The 25,893-nt window shown below is 44.0% G+C and overlaps 1 protein-coding gene across 2 annotated transcripts in view; it reads right to left on the bottom strand.

The window, feature by feature from the left end:
- The window catches only part of nos1apa (nitric oxide synthase 1 (neuronal) adaptor protein a), a 114,448-nt gene that overhangs the window by 31,247 nt on the left and 57,308 nt on the right, over positions 1–25,893 (bottom strand). For both annotated transcript variants that reach the window (XM_035176468.2, XM_047342897.1), the window contains exons 4-5: positions 24,229–24,287; positions 3,798–3,906 (exon numbers count right to left, since the gene is read on the bottom strand). In XM_035176468.2, the coding sequence (XP_035032359.1) occupies positions 3,798–3,906; positions 24,229–24,287 (168 nt within the window). The remainder of the gene's footprint in view (positions 1–3,797; positions 3,907–24,228; positions 24,288–25,893) is intronic.

Consider the following 25,893-nt stretch of genomic DNA (forward strand, 5'->3'; position numbering starts at 1 on the left):
TTTGGCTAAACTTATTTAATTGAGTTGACTGATCAGAAAAAGTCCTTCTTGAAAAAAGTTATGCATCCTTATAAAAGTGCCCTGTCAGAGTTTAAGTGTTATTTACACCTTTAATAAATAGATTCTCACTTGTCACGATGTTCTGCAACGAGACATATTTTGTTTGCACGGAGCCGATTCTCCAATAGATCTTAACTCCGGCAGCTGACACGACTTCTGAGAGATCTGTCACTCAAATGAAAAGCTCTGCTGTAAAGAGACGAACTAATTCGTACGTTGGACATGTGTCATCTGTGTCTGCCTCTCTCCCTCCCTCCCTCCCTCCATCACTGTTCTTCTGTGTCAGTTCAACTCAGTGAGTGCATCTCTCTTTCTCTACACCCTCTATGGCCCCGTGTCTCTCAGCGGAAACGGGGTAAGTGCGACGCCGATTACCCGCAGAGGTGCGGCGGTGCTTTCGCCGTCGCCTCGGAAAAGTCTTGACACGAGCAAATAGAAGGGACAGAAGGGAGTGTAATGCAATCTATGAAGAATCAGGGTAAACAAAGAGGGGATGGCAGGGGATTTAATCGTGATTAAAGCCTTTGCCCGGGCCCCGTCTCCCCCGATGATGAGCTCACTCATTCCTCTTCTCTCGTACTTCCTGGTGTTTGCATATTCACCTCATCCCTCCATAATTCACACATCCATCACTCTGCGTATTTGTATTTGCTCCGTCTTATTAACTGTCAAATACCGAGCGGTGCAACTTCCAGCCTCAAATACATTAGTAAGACATTCAGGAGGAGCAACACTGAGTGTGTGAGAACAGCGTGGGCGAATGTTGTCAGGGCAAAAAATAAGCACCAATCAATGGAGAGGCTTTTTTTGTTTGGGTGTGTGTTTGTGTGTGTTTGTGTGTGTTTGTGTGTCTTTGTGTGAGGGTATGAAGTAAGTGGAGTGAGAGGAAATCGATTGCCGACGCCTCGGTGACTCTTCTGAACCATTAGCTCCATTTCTAGGTTGTGTGCAAAAGCAGAAGTGCATCATAAAAACAATGTTTATGTTATTTTTTTTAAACAATGTTTCGTGGAAAAAAAAAGTAAGACACCGTTATTACAGCCGACCGGTAGATGAAGCAGAAACACAAGCTGGGTCCAATGTTCATCTGTAGCAGCTGCCGCACGTGAATCTGTGGTCGTCACTGTTTCAGAGGCTCGAGGCAACGGAACAAAAACTAAACTCAAATCACTTTGACAACTATACAGAATATGACCTTTGACCTTCAACCGCCACAACCCAACCAGTTCATCTTTGAGTCCAAGTGAATGTTTGAACCAAATTTGAAGAAATTCCCTTTGAGGCGCTCTTGAGATATCGTGTTCACGACAATGGGGCGGACCAAAGAACCAACATGCAATTTATGGTCTTGACTTGTAGGTTAAGAAACTCGGCCTTGACCCTTCGCCCTGACCGATATTTCTGACACAAAAACACACAAATTACACTCGCTTTAGGGGTTTGAACACTATCACACACACAGACACACACACACACTCACACACACACACTGTGACCTCTCAGCTGAGGCGGCGTTGTGTAGCCTCATGACAAAAACTCTGCTCTTATCGTGCAGGTCGAGTTCAAGTCATTCATTAGCTTCCATTCAACTGTCTGCTTGAGGACAAGGAGGTGACGAGCGAGAGAGCACGAGACAGAATGGGAGAGAGACACACACACACACACACACACACACACACACACAGACACACACACACACACACACACACACACACACAGACACACACAGGCCACTAAAGTCTCTGTGATTTAAAGCGCAGTCGTTCTTTCACTGCTGGTGGTTAAGAGGGAAATAAAATCTGCCTGATCTAAATCTCGCCCTCCCAACCCTCCACGAGTCAAAACACACTTCTGTTAAACCACACTCAGCCTCCGATGACACATTTACTGCAGGTCTGATGTGTTTATCCTCGTCCTTCCTCCATTGTGGCGTCGTGCCGTTCTCTCTTTTCGTCTTTTCTCAATCTCCTGCAACTTCCCACCTCCTTCGTTGAGTCTCTTTTTCTACTCTCTCCTCTTTATCTCCTCTCTTTCCTCAGCGATCTGACGTTTTCACTTTGGCGTTTAGAGAGTAACACGGCGTTGAGACGAGTGGAAGCTGTAGAATCTATAAGATAAGATTAACGTTTACTGCCTCGTCAGACAGGCGGCGTTTGCAGCGTGATGACATCTCACTCCTCATGATCTCTCACTAGTTAATCACTGCTGAGCTCAGCTGGAAAACGTCGATGTGACATAACAATAAAAGTTATGACACATCCTTGACCTCTAACACTGATTCATGTGTTGACAGATGATTTGATAAAAACCTTTCCTACATGGTCCCAAGGTGTTAAAACAAAGAATTAAACTCTAAAAACAATAATGTTTCATCAGCATTATTCTATAGCTTTGTATTGTTTTATTTAAGGCTGCACTGACCATCATGATCATGTTTGAATTGTTTTAACATTCATTCAAACATTGGGGGGGTTCATATTCTAATTGTTATGACCTGTTCAAATTCAAAAGTCTAGAAGTGCATCAACTTAGCTTCCCCCCCCACGTGAGGCGGTGGAAGAGCTGCACAGACGAACATCAAGTGTTCAAACTTGTCTGTTCACATATATTCCAATGAATTACATGTTGGAATCAGTGACAGTATCAGTGTGATGTGAAACACACATGACCCATCGTGAGTCAGCCTCGGCTGTCAATCATGACGTCTCAGCATGTTTTCATATCCTCACATATCCAATTAAAACACTGGAGCACACATAAGTGTGATAAAACCTTCCTAAGACGACGGTCTGGCTTCAGTTCGTCCACAGCCTCTGCATGACCATTAAAAACACACACACACGGACACACACACACACACACACACACACACACACACACACACACACACACACACACACACACACACACACACACACACACACACACACACACACACACACACACACACACACACACACACACACACACAGACACAGTTTTCAGCTTAATGGCTTCAGGGCCATGGTTGCCCCAGAGGTTTTTGTTATGTTTCACTTTAACTCAAGAATGTGTGTGTGTGTGTGTGTGTGTGTGTGTGTGTGTGTGTCTCTCTCAGTGTGTGTGTGCTCATGTGTCAGTGTGGGTCTGTTTGCCGGAGATAATGAGGCAGTGTGTTGTTCACCCAGCTCAACCCTGGACCTCTGCATCAAGTCGTACAAATTGGCAGCTAAAGAGACCATGCAGCTCATTTTTCTAACAAACTGACTCGGTGGTGACTCCGGCTCTGCAGCAGCAGCACCCCCCTTAAAAACACAAACTAAAGGAAAATTGTATCTTTACCTTTTACCTCACGGCCACTGAGCAGCTGCACTCAAGCTGCCTTTCACTGAGTGCCTTGCTCAAGGGCACCCGAACCCTCCTGAAAAGTACAAAGGTCTGTTGGCATTCATATATCTTGACTGACATTGCCAGAGATGTTTCAAACAGAGTATTTTACCGGGAGTAAAACTTTAAAAACCCTCGACCACCAGAGTGTTCCTGAGGCTAATTTATAACTCGATGCTTCAGGGGAAATCCATTAAGAGTTTTCTGAGAGTTTCTGGAGTTTGTGCCTGAATCCTCCTGGAGTCAGAGTCAGGTCAGATTTCTAACTCGATAACTCAAGAGGAGCGACAGCACTCGAGCTCGGCATCAGGCGCCGCACTCCGGGGGCCAAAAGGTGAGCGCTTCCAAAAGGCGCCCGCTGTCCGTCTTACCTTCTTCTTGGACTTGAAGACGTTGCAGCGGAAGACGTTGCTCTGTCCGTCTCGGGCGATGTAGCTGAAGATCTTCAGATCCTGGGAGTCGTGGGAGACGTAGAATATCCTGAGATAGAGAATGAAATAGGTCAGACGTTAAGAGAGGAAACAGATTAAGAGGCTGGCAGTTGTTTTTTTCAATTTATCATAAGATGCAAAACAGGCACCGAGCCCGATTCTCTGGGGTTTCAAAAAAATAAATAACGGTTTGGAAAGTTGTGATTAAACTAAGGGGAGAAATGAACTATGTAAATAAACTGGCAAGCGCGAACTTCCTCATTGATTTCCCTGTTATTTATGTGGGAATTTGGGACGAGTGACACACACCGTGATGCCAGGTAAACAACGCCACATCAAAATAATACTTCAAACGAGAGCACAGATATATTCCAGTGTGAGCAGGAGACAGAGGACGCAATACCATCATATCAAATTCTTTCCCGTGTCAAAGAGGACGCCGGGGGAGCAAAGTTTGAGATAAAAATAGATTTATCTCCTGGTGCGGAGAGATTAAGTTCAACCAACAGTGAAAAGATGCACAATATCCTGCCGAGCGGGTAAATAGGAAGAAAGAGGTTCGAGGAGCAAAAAGCGAGAGCAAGTGAGATAATACCCCATAACCTGCAGGATGTGGGGGGGGGGGGCATTGTGTGGGTTAAGCTCTACGCTGGATCTAATTTGTGGTGACAAACGAACGCCGCCCGAGAGTTTAAGCATCGCAGATAACAATATGGTGACTGAAAGACGGAGAACAAGAAGCTGGAATCTGTCGTGTTCGGAGACAAAGGAGACGCTCGGAGCCGAGCTGCAGCTCCGGGTTTATCCTGAGCTGGTTCATTTCGGCAAGAATCAGATGTTTTCCCCATTAAAACCTGACTCGTGTTTACATTTGGTGCCTAAAGAGGAAATTCCAGATCTTAGATGTCATCACTAGAATCGCAAAAACCAGCAGCGTGTGGCCAGAGATGATTTCACAGCAGCAGCCCTGAATAAAGCTCCGGACCTCTTGAAGCTCGTGGATCAGTGAACTTCTCCAGATGTTCCTGGAGCTTGAAGGACGAGTTGCACCCAGACACGTTTCTTTCCCCCGGAGGAATCGAGAGCACAGAGGGAATCACGCTGCTGGATTTAAATCTATCTTTGTTTTGTTGTTTCCGTACACGAGGCCAGATGTGTGTGTGTGTCCCAGTGTTTACCTCCTCTGTGTTTAAAAAACTCTTCTCTTTGTCTTAATCACGTTCTCTAATTCCTCTAAACAACCACAAAATCCTTCCATGCATATTTTAGAGGAGTTACAACAGTTTGGAATAAAAGATTTTTTTTGCATTTTGAGGTTGTACAAGTACAATTAAGCTCTAAAATGGTACACATGTAATTTTCCTCTCTGCTTCAGAGGCTGAGAAACAAACGTTTCAGTGAAACTTTTCCAGAAAACCCTCGTGATGTCGGTTTAAATTCGAGGATGCTCTTTCGGAGGGCGTCTTAATGGGTTAACGCTGCGAACTGGAAATATCAAGTGGCTGAAGGAAGCAAGAGGAACCTCAGGCGGAGCGGATTCCTAATTGAGCAATTAGTGTCATATAAATGGGCTCTGATGGAGATTTAGAGTAATTTATCACAGTGAGACGAGGCACAACAAGGCCAGAGCCTGAAATTAGGTGAAGATTAAGCTAATGAGCCAGTTGTGTTTGTCCAAATGTGTATTTGCATTTCCGTAGTTAGTTTTGTGTGTGTGTGTGTGTGTGTGTGTGTGTGTGTGTGTTTTTCTAGTACACACACTGACATTTCTGTGGTATTTGTTTTGGCCTTTTTCTCCGGGGAGCCAGACGAGCTGAGGTCTTGTGTTATGGAGGGTGTCTCCGTCAGTGCACAGTTATCTGACTCACACACACACACACACACACACACACACACACACACACACACACACACACACACACACACACACACACACACACACACACACAGAACAGTTTCTGCCTCATCCAGGTCTGACTGGTTATTACTCAGGATTATAATAGATTTACTGAATCTTGATTAATTTCCCAGAGATGCTCAAGTGATGTTACACTGTCTCACGACGCATCAGCAGAAGTTTGCCTGGTTTCCAATTACAAAATCTGTCACTACATGTGTTTGAAAATGTCATTTGTCGTACAGGAAAGTTTTCAACCCCTAAATGCACCTTATGTGTTTAATAAAGACCCATGAATTATTGGTAAACGACAAGTGGTGATAATTTCGGTGAGTTTGTGCCTTAAATTTGAACCAGGAAATATGTAAGTTGTGACAAACAAACAACTTTGATTATTTGGTTTGTTTTCAACTTGTGTGACGTCCGACTGCTGCTTTTTTCTGTACTATTCTCTCCAGCTTCACAGTGAAGGTCGACCACTGACCACACATTGAAGTTTTTCCTGTAGCTTTAAACGTCCTTTTAACAACAGAACATATTACAGATGCTGCTGAGTCAAACCAGTTTGACCGAGCAGCTGCTGGAAAAGGCTCAGAGAGAAGAAAAACATTACGCAGGAGCGACGAGAGCGGCAGTGAAAGATCAGGCGGGTGAGTCGCCTCAGCTTAATGAGGGCAGCAGGAACATTTCTGTCCGTGTCAACACACACACACAGAGAGGGGGAGCAGGGTTATCAACCCATGTCATCAACTGGAAGAGAACCGACCACTCCCAACCCACTGATCTTTGCAGAAACCCCCGTAATTGCCTCCCTCCAACTTCCCAGATACAAATCAAAGCCCCGACAGATTGTCTTGAAGCAGGGGAACACGTCCTGTGTTCTGATAAACAGGGAAATGAATCTCACTCGAAAACTGTGGGCAATGTTAAAACACAATACACCTCGAGACGGTGAAGCTCAGCCCAGAGCGAGTGAGCGTGAGCGTGAGCGACTGTCTCGGCTGACGAACCCCCAGAGCAGAAACTCAGATACGTCTCCATCAGGTGTCTCCGACTGAAGCAGCTGCAGGTGAGGGAGTGTCGGCCGATCAGACAGATCAGACTGGAAGTAAGAGCGGCCGGCTCCATGGGAGAGAAGTCAAAGACGGTTAAACACAAAATAAATCAGACCGCAAACGCTGCCGGCAGAAAAACGTCTCATCTTGGGTTTTAGGAGGGAAGCCTTTTCTGTTTCAAGTTTAAATCCCCAGCGTCCTGCAAACTGAAGGAGGATCTTTGACAACAGAAACAACTGGAATTTAACTCAGGAGAACAAATACCTCCACCAAGGACCAACAGAACCCTTACATCTAATCTAGATCCACCACATTGCTCAAACTCAAAGATATCACTTATGTAAATATGCCAGATTTTGTTTAACAAGACCCCTGAAATCTTCCCCGGGGGAAATCAGTGGGAAAAAAACCCCAAGTCTCAAAAAGTTAAAGAAAGTGATAAAGAAACAATGAATTCACTTTAAAATGTAATCGGTTCTTTTTAGATCCATTTCCCATCTTTCCACCAAATTTCGCAAGAAATCTGATCAGGAGTTTTTTTCATAATCCTGGTCACAAACCAACAACGACACAATAACTTCCTTGGTGGAGATAATAAAGTTGCAACGTGTTTTCTTTGTTGTTTTGTCCTCATTTCATCACAGCTTGTAATTAAATATTTGTCATCTTTCAAAATCCTCAAAGCAGGAATCCTACTGTTTGATCTACTGAGATTAGGCAGATGAGTTCCTCCCCGAGGATAAAGACCACGACAGTTTGAAAAATAAAAGTCAAAAGATTGATTATTAATTTAGAGCAATTACAGAGTAAAACATGAGGCACGAATCTCTGTTGCTATGCTAAAATTAATCAATTTTAATTCTTCGGGATAACATCGTATCTGTGGAGGACAAATCTATAAATGAGATAAGAAATTAAATGAAAATCTGCTCGTGTGTCTCTTTGCAAACGAGGAGAAAGGAGATAGTGGGAGGAAAAGGAAACATGTCGCTTATAGACATCACGTTAGTTATACAAAATGTTTTTAAATATATAAAATTATGCTAAAATATAAGTTTAAAACTGTTTCTTTTGAAGCCTGGTTACATTTTTGCAGGACAGCGTTTGACTGTCATCGTGCTGAAAGGATTGCAAAGATAAATCTAAGCAAAAATATGTTTAACAGACAAATTACTTGATCAAATCCAATATTTTACACGTAATTTAATAATAAAACATATGTTTTCAGGCAGACTCTAGTTCTTGTTATCGGTGAAACGATTCCCAGAGTTCGTGGTTCAGTTCAGACTTTGGTTTCGAGCCATGGTCGCTGCACCTGCATCGGTGGCAGCAGATTGGTTGTTGGTTGAAGTATCTTAACACAAGAGTGTGTATCACGGTCAAATCCAATTCATTCAGCAGCTGAATATCTCGGTCTGAACATCAAACTGCAGCTGATGACTGTGCAGTGTGTGAATGGGATGTAAGGAGATGTAGAAAAACACTGTATGCATGTGTGTGAATGGGTGAGAGTGACTCATCATATAAAACACTGTGAATGGTTGTTAGAATAGAACAGACCATTTACTATTTAAGATTCTCACACTTTTTGTTGTTGTTCCTAAAAGAAGTCGTCAATCAGGGAGATCAACTGGTGCCTTGATTACATTTATTGTCAATGACAAAGGACGACAGAAAAAGATGGAATAATTTAGTCCTTGATGCAGAGACAGAAAAATGCTTCGAGAGTGAAAGAAAGAGAGAGAGAGATTGACACCCGAGGTAAACGAGAGTTGAATGAGAGCGAGTGTGAGAAGGAGGGAGGAGAAGAAAGAGATTGAGATTGTTGCACGAATGAGAAGATGAAGAACAGAAAAGAAATGAGGACGAGTCATCGAAGCGGGTTCAGGTTCAGCGCTGCATTCAGAGTTCGACAAAAAGGAAAATGCTCCCAGGTTTTCACATTTAACCTCCGCCAGAAAAAAAATAAACATAAGTGAGCTCCACACACAATCACACACACACTCTAACCTCGTTAATAAGCCCGTCTCGTTAACAACACCCCCCACAGGAGGGTGCGACGTGACGTTTGAGTAATGAAGTGAGGTTCGTCGTAGAAAGTCCTCGGCCATTTTTTTCCCTGTGATGAATCGCCGCCTGTGAAACCCCGGCTGCTATAAATCAAAAGCTAAGAGGCGAAGCACCGCACACACACACACGGCATCGACCATCGCACACTTACTGGGAATCGATACGGCAACGCACCTGTGCCAGATAAAGCTGTAGGTGTGTGTGTGTGTGTGTGTGTGTGTGTGTGTGTGTGTGTGTGTGGGCCTGTTTTTAGCAGCAGCATCATGTCCAGGAATGAAAGCCAAACACATCTGGATTAATGGCATCTCTCAACATTAAACATCCTGCTATTGGAAATCGATAAACGCTCCGGTATCAGTATAAGTAACGGGAAACACACGTGGGACGCCGCGCGGGCGGATCCCCCGAGCCGATCCATTAAAACATCCCGCCGTTAAAATAAAGTGCTTTTAATCTTAGTTTGATTCTGGCCGAGACACTTAGTCCCGTGTAATCAATTTAACACGACCGTGCGGCTAAATGACGAAATGAAGCAGAAAGGCCTGAAACAGCTTTTTGAACTCTGTCTGTGAGTTATGTTTCACGAGCGCTGCAGAATTAGTGACGTCCATCATCTGGAACTCTGGACAGCGGAGATAAAAACATAATATTAACAGTGGTGTAACCACTAAAGACGGACGACCACACGTCTCCGCCTCTTTCTACTGTTCAGGAATTGAGCCAAAACAAACGCTGCCATGTTGCACAGTTGCGTTTGGGGGGGGGGGGGAGGAGCAGCGGATACATGCAACCAATCACGAGTCCGTCTCAGCTGTCAATCATTCACCCCATTTTTAGAGAATCAAATAATTAAAGATGAACTTATTAGAAACGTGAAAACGTGAACATGCATCAGTGTGATGAGAACTATCTAAAATGATCTTTGAGAAAAATCTACCCATGGTTTTAGTTCGGGTCATGTCCCATCCACTAACATGGAGGAGTTAACCTATACCGCAGCCAGCCACCAGGGCTTTAGCTTCACTTTTGGGGCATAGCTGTCACGTCGTCCATCTTTTTACGTACAGTCTATGGATATAACAGTTACAACTACGACCCATCAGGTGTTAAACTATGAGAGCAGGTGGATTCAAAGTCTGATCTTTAATTAGACTGATTTAATGAGTCTCTTAAGAATGTCTGGATCTGAGTAACAGGGCGAGAATCAATCGGCATTAAAGTGGAGAAACAACAGCCTTTAAAGGTTGTTGCAGTGGCAGAATACAGGATTGTACATCTCTGCAAGTTTATTATATCTTCTAATAACTTCTAAAACAGAAATGTAGCTCAGATTTCTCAGAGAAGCAGTCGTGATTGTGGACTGGAGCCACGGTAAAACCAAACTTTTTAGAATGATGAACACATGCATCAGCTTGATAAGAGCTACACCTACAATGACCGAAAACCATGTTTGAGGAATATTGACTTTTCAGTTTGGCCCACGTCCCACGTGCTAACATGGAGGAGGCAGAGTTTATGACCTACGACGCCACCAGGGAGCGATCAAGATGATTTTAACAGCCGCTAAGTCGTCCTTCTCTGTTTCCAGTCTGTGGTTTGAACTGCTGAGCTTCCTGGGTTCTCACGTTCAGATGCTCGGTCTAATTTAGATTAAATTGATGATAACAGAACAAACGACTGGACCGAGACCTCGTCTGTGTTTATCCAGTGGTTCATTCGGTCTGTGGTGGTGAGCGAGAACCGTTACACGTGATTCAAGCTCTTTCTCCGATTCAAACCAGGTCCGTCTGCAGCTCACAGGACGTTTTCACACTTTGACACGTTCCACAGAGGGAAGCAGGCGTCACTGATAACATCAGCTCAAGTGTCCCAGTAAAACACGACAGTGAGACAGTGAGACAGTGAGACAACACACAGGCCCAGCAGCAGCTGAAGGGAGTTCAGAACATCACTCATTATATACTTTATACACTTCTTCTTTCCAGCGACTTGTCACAATGTGCTGTGAAGAAAGACCATATGATGGAAATAATAAAAACAGAGAGTTGAAACAGACGGATCTCTGATGCTCACATGTACAAAAAGTTATTTCTGGCACCTTAAGGATGATATTCCTTCATTTTGAATGAGGATAATCTCATCTCTCATTTTTACTTTTACTTTTCAGACAGTTTTTCACTCTGTTAATGTCTCTCAAAATGTTAAACACCTTTCAGACAATCAGCCAGTCACATAACTGAGCTCTGACTCTGCTTCTGACACTTTTGTCCTCGGTTCAATGTCTTTTTCACTTGAAGTTGATCTTGAAACAAAGGCACATTCAAAAATTCCAGGCTTTAGCAGGAGAAACACGGTTCTGCTTTACAGTAACAAACCCTCGTTCTTATTTCTTTAACTAACAGGGGCAGGTTGTCAGAGACAGTTTTACAGAACAGCTCCGACAGATCTGACACGGACGAGTTCTTCATGTGTGAAAGAAAAACTCAGGTTTTGTGTTGATTACAGATTGTGACGACGGGACGGCTCATTATCAAAGAAGCTGTCGTCTCAGCTCAACATCTGTGTAACCAGCAGAGGCAACTTTACAGAACATCAGACTGTTTTCTTTCAGCACCAGTTTTGTCTGATCGACCTCTCGAAGCACTGAGATCCCATCCACACACACTCACTCTGACAGTTTGGTCAAATATCTTGCACCAAGGACACCGGAGGAGCCGGGGATCAAACCTCCCGATTAGTGGCCGACCTGCTTTTTCCTCCTGAGCCACAGTCGCCTCTAAACGAGCTCATAAAATCAATCCCCACATCAATACTCATCCCGTCAATAAACGATCAGCTGTCACCTCCTCTCACCTGAAAACACATCAAGGCATAGAAAGGATCCATGAGGCGTCTTGTTGTTCTGGAAGTTTGTTTCTGGTCACATGTGCACGTTGGTGATGTGTCTGGAGTCTAAAGCTGCAGGATGAAGAATCACTTTGGAAAACGCGTCATATTTAATGTTGAGGGAGGTTTTCTGATATCGATCCGTCCACTCAGGCTGTCGATTCCAATTCCTCATCAAATACCAACTCTCTGTTTTGCCAACAATTCAAATATGTGTTGCTTATTGAGGGGAATTGATTTGCAGATGACTAGATGCATCGTGAGTGCACTTGCTGTTTTCTATGTGACTATGCAAGTTACTGCAGTTTGTTTGTTTAGTTTGTTTACATCGTACATATTTAATGCATAACAGAATGTATGTAGATTATTTCTGAAACAGACCAAGACGCTCGTCTGGACGGAGATTGTTTCAGTCATGAACCAAATCCGTGTGGACGTAGCTTTAGTATTTTTTTTGCAGCCTTAAACTTTATCAGACATTAAACAGCTGTGGTTTAACTTAACACTTGCACCACTAATTAAATGCACCACATCTGCAATCTAACGATACAGTGCAGTGGTAACGCATTCTCTCATTCAATATGAATAACCTTCAGGGATTAACATACTAAATATGTCAAGTCCGATTTTAAATTAAGTTGAGCATCTATTCCACAGGGTTCTGGGTGAATGTGAGCGAGTGTGTGTAGCTGCTGCCACCGCCGCCGTCGTAATGATTGTTTATGAAAATGAAAACACTCGGCTGAGTGTTCCTTAACAACCTCAGTCAGGTCTGAGGCAGCACACACACATGCACACGCACACAAAACAGCATGAGTGCAGCATGGGGTCTGACAACAAAGCACCCAGGACACAGCACTGCAGTGTGTTGTTTCACTGCTGCAGAGGAAACCTCCAGCCCCATATGACTGTAGTGTTATATATCTAGTTAGAGGAGGTGAAGCTGGAGGAATGAAGTCAACATTTAAGTGCAAATAAATCCTGCGCCGGGAAATAGAGAAACTTTTGCTGCCAGGTTATAAAAATTCAATCTGTGAAAAAAATCAAATTAAACTGACTTGAACCCTTTTTAAAATTCAAGGTGTTTTCTTAGTGACAAATTTGGTGCGAAATGAAAACGGTGAAGCCTTTTTTCTTTTAATGCAGCTGTGTGTGTGTGTGTGTGTGTGTGTGTGTGTGTGTGTGTGTGTGTGTGTGTGTGTGTGTCCTGAATGCAAGAGACTAACCACATTTGCTTTGTGTGTGAATGTGGGATTCGAATCCAGTGAATGTCCCGTAAAGTGCCAACAGGCAAACATCTGGAAAAACTAGTATTTGAATCTGTAATCGAGGTAAACAACGAACTCCATCGGACTCAGACAGAAAAATGCCGCCTAAAGATCGACGACTTGACAACTTCCCAGGTAGTAAAGCCAGAGTATCGTGATCGCCCCCTGGTGGCGGGCTGCAGTACAGGTCATAAACCCCGCCTCCTCTCTCTAGAACATTGGACATGGACCAAACTAAAAAGTGAATTAACAAACATCACGATTGACACCTGAGACTGACTGAGAGGGAATAACAGCAATGATCAATATGTCTTTATTCACGGCCCCAATCCAAGGGACTGATCCCCTTCGTCTTATTCTGTGTACTCATAACTGTGTGTGTGTGTCTGAGTGTGTCTGTGTGTGTGTGTGTGTATGTGCAGTCACCACACTCCTATCTGCCCAGAGAACGTGGTCGCACAAAACAAGATCACGCTCACATACCTAAACAGGCACGGAAACAGACTGAATTCCCAGAGGCAGTGGAAAGCAATGAGTGGGCAGAGAGGAGCAAAACAAGGACTGAATCATCTTCGTCTTCATTTACATTCAATTGGGAGAGAGGTTTACGGCAGCAGCTGCAGCAGCGGAGCGCCGAAAATAAATAAAGTACAAAACGCACAAACTGAAGCAATTACAGTCCCAGGAAATGCAATCTCTTTAAGCGGCAGCATCAGTGATAACGCAGCGTTATGACCCTGTGAGCTTTAAACCAGACGAGGGCTCAGGTCATCAATAATACAGCGGACGGCTGCTTTGCATGAGAAAAGGGAGAGAAAGTCAAATTGAAACGAGCGTAAAAGAAGAGCGGGAGGAAGTGATTAAAAGAGACCAGCGACACCTCTGCGAATATTTTAGTTTTACTTAGATTGGAGAGGACAGTAAATCCAATAACCACAGCAGCTGTGCAGCAATTTCCTCCAGTCACCGCTGGGTCCTCTGCACAGACACAGGTCGGGAGTTAAAGGTCATTTCAGACACGACCACGAGGCTGTAGAACAAATGAGCTGCTGCTGCTGCTGCTTTCACTTTGTCCAGACAGTTAATTCAGCTTTTAAAGTTCAATTACCGGGGGGGGGATCAATGTTCAGGAAACAAACAGAAGGTGAAGCAGGAGTTATTCACTGCTAAAAACATCACTTTTAAATAAAGCTGTGAATCTCAGAGCCCGTGCAGCCTCTAAGAAGATGATTTGAAACTTTTAAAATGTCTCTATAGCTTTAGACAAAATGTGTTTCATGACTGACTTTTGTTTTATTTAGTTATTTTGGTCGAACACCTTCCACACCAGATATTTTGGTTCAGACTAAACTGAAATGTCAGAAGGTTCGAACCAAACACGGTGGATGTTCCAGTGTCTCTGGTTATAAATGGACAGCACCACGGAAGAATCAATTATAAGTAGTTTGACTTCCACACAGTAACTCTGAATTAAAGATCGTGAAAACATAAATGCATCATTGGAGTTTTCAGACAGAACATAACTGCTGAACGTTCTGTACCAGTGGAAAGGATTCAACCACACAGGAAAGCACCGATCATGCATGTATGCAGACTTCACTGTGGGTTTTCGGGGCACGTTCTGAGTCGAGGTGTCCTGTGGATGACGGGACCGTAGAACTCGGACCTCCGGAGGGCTTCATTATCATGGAAATGGAAGCAACAGGACTCCACTCCATTAAGCAGCTGACATCTGTTTCCTCAGGACAGAGATGGTAAAACTTGTCCCGTGTCACGCGGGCGTTTCTCAGGTCCTGGTAACAAATTAAAAATGCCAGTCAAAGCTGGAGTCGGAGGAGCGATGCTGCCGCTGCCGGTGCCACGCAGAAGTTTAATTTGAGCCGTTCTTCTCACTTACGAATCGTATGGCGGGAGGAGAGGAAGTAGGTCGAGCAGCGAGGGACACTGTTGCGTGTGCAGACTGTCGATGACGACGTTTTCCTTTTTCGTTATGCAAACTGTGATAACGCAGAGAGACCACAGGGACTTTCTGACGTGGGCGTGGGAAGAGTCTCCCCTCGCCGTGCAGAGCAGAGGAGGAAATGACGAGGAAGAGCCTCACGCTTAATTCATGAAGCCAGTCCAAGGATTCAGATCACAAAAGATTTTCTGTCAATACAAAATACCAGACAACCACTGTGTTTATGGTACTTTTATAGGAAATGGTTTCTTTTTTTTTAAAAACAAAAGTGGCTTATTTTCTCAAGCCAATTATTAAAACTGCAAAATACACTCGATATGAGTCTTTTTAAACATGTCGGTCTGTGTTATACACTAATGTGAAAACTATTATTTCGCAGAATAAAAAATGCAGAGAATTGTGTAAATGAGAATAATGTGTATGTATGTTTATATTTTTTTATTTTATGTAAAACAAAAATAGTTTTCTTAATACAAATTTATTTATAGTTGCTTACAATAAAATTCATAGTTTAACTATTAAAGTGTAATAAAGACTCATTTTCTTGTTATAAGTGTTCGATAACATCTCATATCTGCTGATTTATCCTATTGAACCACTTTTAACCCCCACATATAAAAAACCTGCAGCTCATTGATATCTCGACATCCTGTTCAAGATGAAATGTTTTATTCATGAGCAATAAAAAGGAGATCTGTCATTTCAGCCTTATTGGTCTGTTGTGACCGGTAACTTCAGGTTAACTCACGTCAGCTAATGTTATTAAACTTTAAATCCCTTATCATCCTGAACCTGTGGACACAGTGGAGACATGGTGGAGAGCTGAGGGCAAGAACGAGGCCGGGCCACACCTACAACATCTGGACCCAATCTCCTCCAGGGGTTCAAACCACAGACTGGAAATAAAGATGGACGACATGATGACGGTGGCTGTCTGCAGTCAATTTCATAAACACTGCCTCCTCTATGTTAGTCACTGGGACATGGACCAGACTGATAAGTCAAGATACACGTTGAATCTTTCATTTGAGGAAGTTCTCCAAATGACGTCAATGTCCCAAGATGGCAGAGTTCGAGTCCAGGACATTTTGTCGTCCTCTCTGGACAGTGGGAGGAAGTGGAGACACATCGTACATCTTCATTTACAGTCTTAAGTTTACATCTTCAGTCCATTATCCCAGAGCAGAGAGAGATGGGAAGCAGCCGGAACAGAGAGTGTGCAGGACTGAATGAGGTTGTGAAAAACTTTATGAACTCAGATGTGTGAGTTTGCTGAATGTGTGTGTAATGGTTGTGGTGTGTGTTATCAGCACGACAAGAGAACTTGTTTGTGTGTGTGTGTTCGCTTCATTTCAGAGATTGTTGTCCCTATCACACGATCAGGGTGTTTCTACAACACACAAACATGGGATTGACTGTAATTGGGGGGGGTGTGAACTTCTTACTATCGGGCTTTGAAGTGAGGATGAGGAGGCCGAGTGGAACACGTTTAATACTGTTAAGTGGGAGTCAGCGATAGAGGATGACGGCAATTACCACAGTTGAAGGCCTGAGAAGACAAACACACACACAAACACACACACAAACACACACACAGAGACAATATCTTACTCCTGTCAAACTCCTACAACCAATACGAAACACGGTTGCTATGGTTACGCCTGCTGTCCACACTACTTCCAGCACCTGAGACGGAAAACGGAGAAAACGGAGAAAACCCCAGATCTGGTTTGAAAAACACTTGGACGAGCAGAAACTGAGACATTTGGAAACTATGACGCCGTCATTCGCTCGCTTATCGCTTCTTAATCACGACTGAACTAGCGCTGAATGCAAAGATGTCGCTAACACGTCCGTTTAGTATCAGTTCCACCTCGTCGTCTCTCCAAGGAAAGAAATCCACCATCATTGTTCCTCATTCGTCTTCTGCCACCAAGCAACAAACTGCGGAACAGACAATCTACTTCCTGTTTACACTGGCACACGCATGACCAGCATGTGTGATTGGTCATGTGATACGTGTTTTCACTATGGATGGACAGTATTTCTGGCGGATGAGCTAAAACACTCGACTGGATCGAGATTCTATTCCTTTTAAACATCGTATTAAGACGTTTGTATAATTATTACTGTCTGTCTGTGTTTATGAGACGTCCTGGCTTGTTGTGCATTTATATTATCGCTTTTCAATTATGTGTAACAGTAGTTGAGTGTTGCTCTGCTCTTCTTTTCATGGAATATAATATGTGACGGTGAACGAACAGTATTGTGGAACTGAATTACTAACTGATGTGTGGATGTAGCCAGGATCTCCAGTGGAAGCTTGTTGTTGCAGCACCACCAAGGTTTTCTTGGGTTTCTAAAAGTTTCATTATGTTATTGTTAATGTTAATACAACCCTTTCTGGACTTTTTCACTATCTTTTGATTTTTTTTATCCTTGAATTTTTCCTCACTTCTTGTTCCTGTGTGTGGTTGTTTTTTTGGTAGACGAGCTTCAGTATCGCCTTCGAGAGGAAAGGAGTTGGAAAAGGTTGTGAGGGACCCTTAGTGAGTTTCTCTGCACAGTTCCTGGTTCTCGTGGAGCACAAGTCCTGGAGGGAGGTCAGGCAAGTCCCAATTATCTTTTCTGCTGACTTTACTTTTTTTCGTTGCAGTCTGTTCCTGTCCCGCTTCCCTGCTGCTCTGGACCATTTTTTAGCGAAATGCGACCATATTATTTTCCACTCTGTGTCTGAGTTTCCCTGTCAGCTGACGAGGCAGCGGCATGCGGTGTAAAACAAGCTGCAGTCTCAACACCCTGAGGCTTTTGTGACAGTCACTGAGGATCGCATTAACCTTCATCACCTGAGAAACATGTGCATAACAGGTACGAGCCCGAGGGAAAACAAGGACTCCTACAGACAGAAGCTGGGGAATGAAGAATAAACTCCAGTGGAGCAACATGAGTGACGTGTGGATGAGCATGAGGCAGATTACAGGCTTCCACATCAAAGCTCGTCAGCAGGGTGGCAGCACAGACACCCACAACAAGCTGAATATGGGTTTTTTCCGGTAGGTTCAGCACTGGAAACCCAGCTGCGCCTTAGAGACACCAAAACATACCCCCGTCCTGAGCACCTTCGATCACAACCCCCCAAATCTAACCACGCTCCCCTGAACGACTGTGGTGACTCGCTGGTGATGAGTGGAATCACTAGAATCAGTTCATTTAAAACACTTGTTAAAAAGATGAATTCAGTGGAAAGCTAAGTGATTGATTGGAGTATTGGATTATATTCCTGCACTGAAGTTTCCTGATATTCTCTAGAGGGGCTGTGAGAACGCACATGTCAATAGCTCAAGATATTTTCCAGAACTTTTCCTTCTAGTCCCCAAGTACAATGTCTGGAACATGGCCGACTGAGCAGATGTGAGAACACAGCGGGAAAATGGCAAATGGGCGTGTTAGTGCCATTTCTGACATGGGACAGACTAGAAACTGGAGGGATGTGGATATCACGAGATATTCGAGAGCTTTTGGCGATATGGCCAGACGCCGATGTCGAATGTGCTGCAAACCCAAACACTGCAGGAGAAGTCATGACCTCCAGAAAATGTCTGGACCCCAACTTTGAGGAGTTCATGTCTGAAAATTGCTCTGGTAAGTGGATGAGTTTATCTCTGTGAACTGATCAATAACTCAATCGCTGGCAAATGAACTGAAAAGTGACACGATTGAGTTTAGTTTGTTCCCCCCAAAAAAAGTCTGGAGTCCCTGATCACGTCTCAGGGTCATGAAGTCCTGACCTGCTGAGCTTTCTGGTATCCTGTAAGGTAGATTTAACTTAAGTCTGAAGCAGGAGAGGACACCCGGGCTGTGTTTTGTTTGTACTCGTCTCCAACTACACTAATGTGGGGGTGAGAAGTGCTTTTAAACGTCCATCTGTCCATCGTTAGATTAAATGTGGATGAAATACCGGGGAAAGTGGAAAAATTGAGCAGACGCATTCAAGTGAAACCACTAACACCTGTCTGTGTATTAATGTGCTCGAACAAATAACCGTGACTCTGGGTTGCTTTGATCTAAAGTGGCCTCGGGGATTTTTTAGAAATCAAAGAGCATTATTGTCAATACCTTTCTTCCTCTGGTGAGTCTGCCAACACTCGGACAGATGATGGAGGGAATTAAGAATATCTGTCTAGCGAGATATATTTAAGGCTCCACTATTACGATGGCTGTCAGACAGTAAGAGCGGCTCTCATGCTGAGTTTGAAATTATTGATCAAACCATCGCTGAGCAAGAATGATGTGAGCATTCCTGAAATTCACAACCACAACATTTAGCAAACGGGTGTAAAATAGGAGCTGGAGTGTGTTTCCAGCAGAGCAGAGATCAGACGAGAGCAGTTGTGCACATTTGGTTTCCACATGTAAAAAAAAAAAAGAGGCCGACTTCCCAGACTCTTACTCTGAAATCCCCCCTTCTTCTCTTCAAAGCAGTAATCATAAGCCCGTTCTTGAACAGCCTGTTCCAGGAGGAATGTTTTCACCTTTCTTCAGCTCAGCCTTTCAGACACAGACACACAATCGGAGGTGGGGAGTTGCTGTTCGGTCTTTGTACTTCCAGTGGAGGTAAAAACGGACTCAGAGCTGACATCGGCTGGGACGGGGGGGCAAAAACGCAGATGCCAGAACGCCGCCACGCAACCTAAACACCCCCACACTGCTGCGGCAATATGCCAGCTTGGTAATTCAGTGTAAACAAACAAATGTGGCATAACGAGGAGTCTTCTTCACAGCAATATGGAGATGTTTCTGTATGAATGGGGCTACATACAGCTGCTATGGATCCAATCAACCTCCATGCTAACGTCTTGTTCAATTCTAAACCAATATTGTGATTATGCAGACAAGTCAAAAGCTGCAAAATGTCCTTCCTTGTCCCGTCTTCCATTAGGTTTTGTGCTAATCTGTTCAGTCTTTGCAGAACCAACCCACAAGCAAACAAAAGGACGAGGGAGGAAACATCACAACCACAACACATGAGCACACTGAACTGTTTTTAAAAACTCAGTCATACATTAGCTGAGTTTATAAATCATGTAGTATGAAGTTATTTATTCCTCTGGATCCCTCCAATGTCTCCCGGCCCTGCAGCTCCAGCCCTGAGTTGGTGGGTGGCCTCCAGTCATTTAATACGACTCGACCGTGTGTATGTTTGCTTTGGAGACAAAGACAAATTTAGTGTGTGTGTGTGTGTGTTTTTAGTTTCCCTAATTGGATTGTGTGTACGTGGATGTTCTGGCTGCCAGTTTGATGTGTGTGGGCGGGTACATGTGCCTGATCCAGGGGATTGTGATTCGCTCCGGAGTGAGTTGGTCGGGCCGGTGTTTGCCCCGAGGCTGCGGCGGCGGCTCTCTGGCAGGTGGAATGTAAAAACACACACAACCTGCCTGTGTGTGTGTGTTAAGAGACTGAGCCACAGAGATCTACACCTGTAAAATGTCAAGTGACAAGTGTACAAGTCATTTTAAAGTTCTCCTCCTCGGTGGCTACTTCCATCAAACCTCCTGCTGCGTCATGTTCACAGCATTTAGTCACAGTTTGTTACTTGTTATGGGAAAAAGATCAATAATGTTATCAATAGACAAAAAAAAGCCTATTATTGAAGACACCCTCTACGGCTCATTTAGATAAACCAGAGAGTCGTCATCATGTGGTGTAAATGATGACGTCACGATGAAATGACAATGGAAAGAACCCGTGACATTTCTAAATGTTTTCCATAAATGCATCAGGAAGGTTGTGAATGTTCAAAATGAGATTTAACAGTATGATATTTTAACTTGGCAACGTAAGAATGACACATTTTCTTCACCGGTTCACTATGTGGCAACTCAAACCTTGGTTACGGTTATAAAACTTGTATAATTGTCACACAGTTCTTTTGGGGGGACAGAGTTGTTTTTGTGCAGAAATAAAGAGGTGAGCTCTGTCCTCCAGCTGCCTGACGGCTCCATCGGCCCCTTGACAATACAGCAAGGTCCTGTTCGGCGAGGACAGAGCTTGTGAAGATGACGTTGTTCCATTGGAAGGTTTTGTGATCGGCGGTCACTGGGGATCAATTAAATGAACGTGTGTCTCATTAACACAACCGCTCTCCTCTCTGTGGTTGTTTCCAGGTTGACGTCTCACATAGCAGCAAAGATCATTTGACGTTAAAGTTTTATTGTCTTCACCCAAGGAGTCGAGGATAAAACTAATATGATGTTAATTATGGCGTCATAAACCCTCTCTTCAGTTTATACAGCTTTAAACAGACATATTCACAACCGTTGAATATTCACAACCAGATCAGTGCATTGTGGTGAAAAGACAATTGACCAGGGAAGTTTCCAGTGGCACAAAGAGTTGTTGGGATCTCAGGCTAAGTGTGGAGAACAACAGACGGCCGTGTAGCCCCACACGCCTGAGCCAGGGTTTCAACGACCATTAGAACAGCACCGGAATCAAACCATGGTCCCAGAGGTGTGGAATTAGAGATTAAACTCTGGCCTCTCACTGCACGAGAGCCAAGACAATCCTCTGGAACACCCGGGATCTTCCTCTGACGTCACCCAGGTCGTTCCATGTGATCCGGCCTCCAAACCAAACATTTGCCTTTTATTTCGATTAATTTTTGAAGACCTGGGCCACAAGTGAGTCCCTGATCTTTGGGAAAGGAAAATAAATCCTAATGGCTGTATACTTTATGATAATCATGGCTGCAGTGAATATTGCTGCCAACAACGGTGTGTGGGAGCTTAAAGATGCACGAGGCGACATGGTCCTTGTTGCCATGCAACATCAAGTTCACAATGGTGATGGGACCGAGACATTTCCCATCGCTGGAACGGAGCAGAAGAGTTTTGACCATCTCATCGGAGACCTCTGCAAAGATGAATCTGAGGTGTCACAGAATAAGTAAAGGGATAAATGATGTGTTCCTGTTACATAAAACCTCGGCCTGGTGCCGTAAACAATGTCCAAATATTGTCAAAGCTTCCTTGCTCCTCTAGAGTCTGTGCGATTTGTTCTGAAGTGAAATCATTTATGTGTGTGGGCTTGTGATTGTCTGCATGAATATGTATGAGTGTGAAGTTGTGTTTGCATGTTTCTGAGAAGCTCTTCTCATGTTCTGTTGCCCACATGCTAATGTTTGTTCTTCTGTGGTTATGAGAAACACTCAGACTTAAAGAGCCTCAGGGTGAAGACCTTTTGTCCTCGGGCCACATCAGATACGTTCAGTGAAACGACTGTAATCAGTGGAAAACCAGCACAAGAGTCCTGGGACATATTTAAGTATAGATAAGTGTAAAGTGTGAATGTGACGGAGTGTGATCGCTGCCCCCCCCCACGTTGAGTCGGGGGACGGCCTCGGTGGCAGTGAGCCAGCCGCTCCAGTCAGAAAGCAGCTGAAGATGAAAAGGAAAGCACAGAAGAAATGCAAAGCGCTCGGCTAAATCCTCCCAAATGATTTAGACACACGGCATCCAGCCTCTGTGCATCGAAAAAAAAAACACAACCCCACACAGATCATTTTAAAACAGTCCGGGGGCTTTGATGTGCAGTTTGCTCTGCATTTGAAAAGCTAAATGTGAATATAGATCATATTAGCTTTTGGAGCGCGTTAATTCAAACATAAGAGCAAAAAGATGACATGTTTTCTCACGTGGGGATTTCCACTGGCTGTGGGAAGCCTTCTGACTCTTTCACACATTTATAGGACTGATGCCTCTTTTACATCCAGACAGCAGCCTGCACGGGTTCACCTTTCAAATAGCTCAGGGACACAACCACTCACTGTATATTGATAACAAATGAGTGTTCTGTGAATATATATAATATAATATAATTTCACTGCAGAGCTCAGAGGTTCAATATAAGAGTCTGAACCAAGCTTTGTGTCTTTTCTTCCATTGTTTCCATTTGATCTGGTTAGTTTCAGTTTCACATTGTGATTTAAAGAGCACTAAAGAGTTCTGAATGATATATCAACGTCCTGTTGTCATCACCTATGCTTATAAATTGGTTTATAGACGTGTGTCTGACGTCGTCGTGGTGTTAATTCAGCAGGTCTGAGATCAGAAGCACTCCTGCGAGCCTTTGCAATTCTGTTTCTGGAGACACTAGTAAGTCTTCTGCTCCTTTTTCTTCTTCTACTGTTTAATACCTTTTCTTTCTTTAAATGGTCCTGTGGTTCAAAGCACCTGTCACACCTGATATTTGGCTTCAGAATAAAAACAATCTGAAGGTGCAGCATGTGTGAAAGTGCCCGAAGACAATTATGAATCAACATAAGTACAAACCAAATATTTGACGACTGTGTGGAGCAGCCCGATGTGTTTGTTGAACAGAGACAAACAGCCGACAGCGACTGCTGGATGAGTCGCACACATCCTACTCTGCTTTAGCTCCTCCCCCCACATCTGGTCACATGGGGCGAAACTCTGTGACCGTCACAATAACAACTGTGCAAGAGGCTCGTTTAAGTGGGACGAGCTGAGGCTCCTCAAATACTTCCAACTTCCAGAGGTGCTCACACAAACAGCTGAAGAAAGACCAAACCCCCCGAACTGGGCTCCTGGACGCAGCTCTGGACGCAGCTCTGGACGCAGCTCTGGACGCAGCCTGGAGCAGTCTGGACGCAGCTCTGCATCCTGAGCTGCAGCGGGACTGTGCGAGGAGTCACTCAGTGGAGAATATGAACCGTGTGTGATGGTTCTTTACTAATTGAGTCATGTTCCCTTCGCTGGTTTGATCAATCGTCTATTTTCCTGCCTGCGTGTGTCTTTGAGAAATAGAGATTAATGCAGCGGACGTCTGAAAGTGTCCCTCCGAGGTTCGGACGACCACAGACAGTGTCTCGGGTTGAAATCGGAGGATTACACCCCCGCAGCAAAGGGCCTGGATGAACTTGACCTGGAGGTTTCAATCCTGTGAGGTGAGAGAGCGTCGGCGTCGCTCTGTCACACACACACACACACAAATCCTTTCACCTCTGTTTCTCATGCGTCAGTGATGGAGACAAAAAGATTGTAATTTCCTGAACCAACACAGAGTTCATGTTTTTAATCAAGTTTGGATTAAAGTTAATTTGTGAAAAGACCCAATGAGCCGTGAGGGGAGCACTGGTTAGGATTAGAAGAAGAAGAACAAACTAAAGCAGCATTTTAAACGGAGCTGAAGAAGTTAAATGTGACGGTGAACTGACCTGTAAATCGGATCCTGCATCACCATCATCTTGCTCTCGTCCCACGTCCACTCCTTCTTCTGTGGACACACAATCAAAAAGGTTCATGACGTTGCACCAGGAGTCAGACAGATATAAAACAGTGATCACGTACTGACGTCCCTGGAATCGCTATCCAGTGAACTGCATCACAAAGGTGTCCATCTTATTAGAACGTCTCCATATTTGAGACGGTTATTTACATTTCCCCCCTTTTGTCTGTTTCCATTCCATTAAAAATCTCCCTTCCAGCTTAATGTCACAATCAAAATGTCACGACAGGAGCACACAGGAATTATTCCCATTGATTTCCATCTGCTCAGAGCGCGGCTGATTCAGTCGTTTGTTCTCATCCGATCTGGGGTCTTTCTCGAAGGCTGACGACTGTCACACTTGACATTTCAGGTTTCCAGCCAGGGGAGACAAACAAGACAAGAGACAACAGGCGGAGGCCAAATATCCCGTCTCCCTATTGACCAGGCTTCAACGCAGCCACCGGTTCGTTTGATATTGAGCCTTCAGTGATTTATTATTTAACTCATCAGCCAGACACCAGAATTCAAATCAGTTCTTCATCGACTCCTCTCTCGCTCGGATTCTTTTCAGATTTGGAAAGGTCTTAAAAAAAAAAAAAAAGACCCAGACCTGACGAGCATGAGAATTAAATTATAACAAAACAGTCGAGGACATTTAACCCAATGTGGCCGGACCTGAGGAAAACCACAGACTCAGATTCATCAGATCTGAACGTGCCTCTCTCTCTTTCCAATACTTGGATCTGTATCGGAACATCTCTATTAATCGGTTAGTTTTTCAACAAAAAAAGAAGTCGTGGAGAAGTTATTCCACATACCACGAGATTATCCTCCGATCGTATGGGATCTTAATGTTACTCAACATATTCTCCACATTCTGTCCACACACGACAAATGTTACAAAGGAATATCGACGTGCAGTCAAGCCTCCGAGTCCACACACACATTTACATAACCGGAGCGTTCCTCCGTGGTGAATTGAATGGATGCTCCTCAGAGGACCATTGAGAGAACTCAATTAAGCTTCCTTTTCAAGAGACACTAATGTGCACATTTGCTTTTCACGTGCGGCTGAGAGAACACGCCAAGGTCATACAGCAGCTGCCGTCATTCAGGACTCTAGTGAAGCCAAAGCATTCAAAAGATCTGGGATTCAAGATGGACTCAACTGAAGACTACTTATATAAGTTTGTCTCTTTAAACGAATATTTTTTCTTTATATTTTCTGTTTCCAAACCCTGCAGTTTATGCAAAAAACGTCTCGAAAAGTCAACGTCCTGACGAAACAAGCAGATACATTTGCCTGTGAGTGAGGAGTAAGCAATCAGCCGAGGCAGTCGGGTCACAGAGACCTTTTCAGTTGTCAGATCTGTTAATCTTCCACGTCTGTCTCTCCCTCCGAACATGCAGACTGATGAATTCAACCACGGGTTTAAACAGAAGATGATTGTTGACAGTCACTAGTGTTAAAACACACCGAACGGCCTCAGGTCCGGATGAATGGAACAAGATGAAAACAGTACAAAACTTTGGAAAGCACGACGGACAGCTCTGCTAAGTGAACTCCACTCTGTTTCCACCCACTGGGTTTTTACATCCTGTCAGACTCTGT

The sequence above is a fragment of the Hippoglossus stenolepis genome, chromosome 14 (assembly GCF_022539355.2).
Source record: "Hippoglossus stenolepis isolate QCI-W04-F060 chromosome 14, HSTE1.2, whole genome shotgun sequence".
Classification (NCBI taxonomy): domain Eukaryota; kingdom Metazoa; phylum Chordata; class Actinopteri; order Pleuronectiformes; family Pleuronectidae; genus Hippoglossus; species Hippoglossus stenolepis.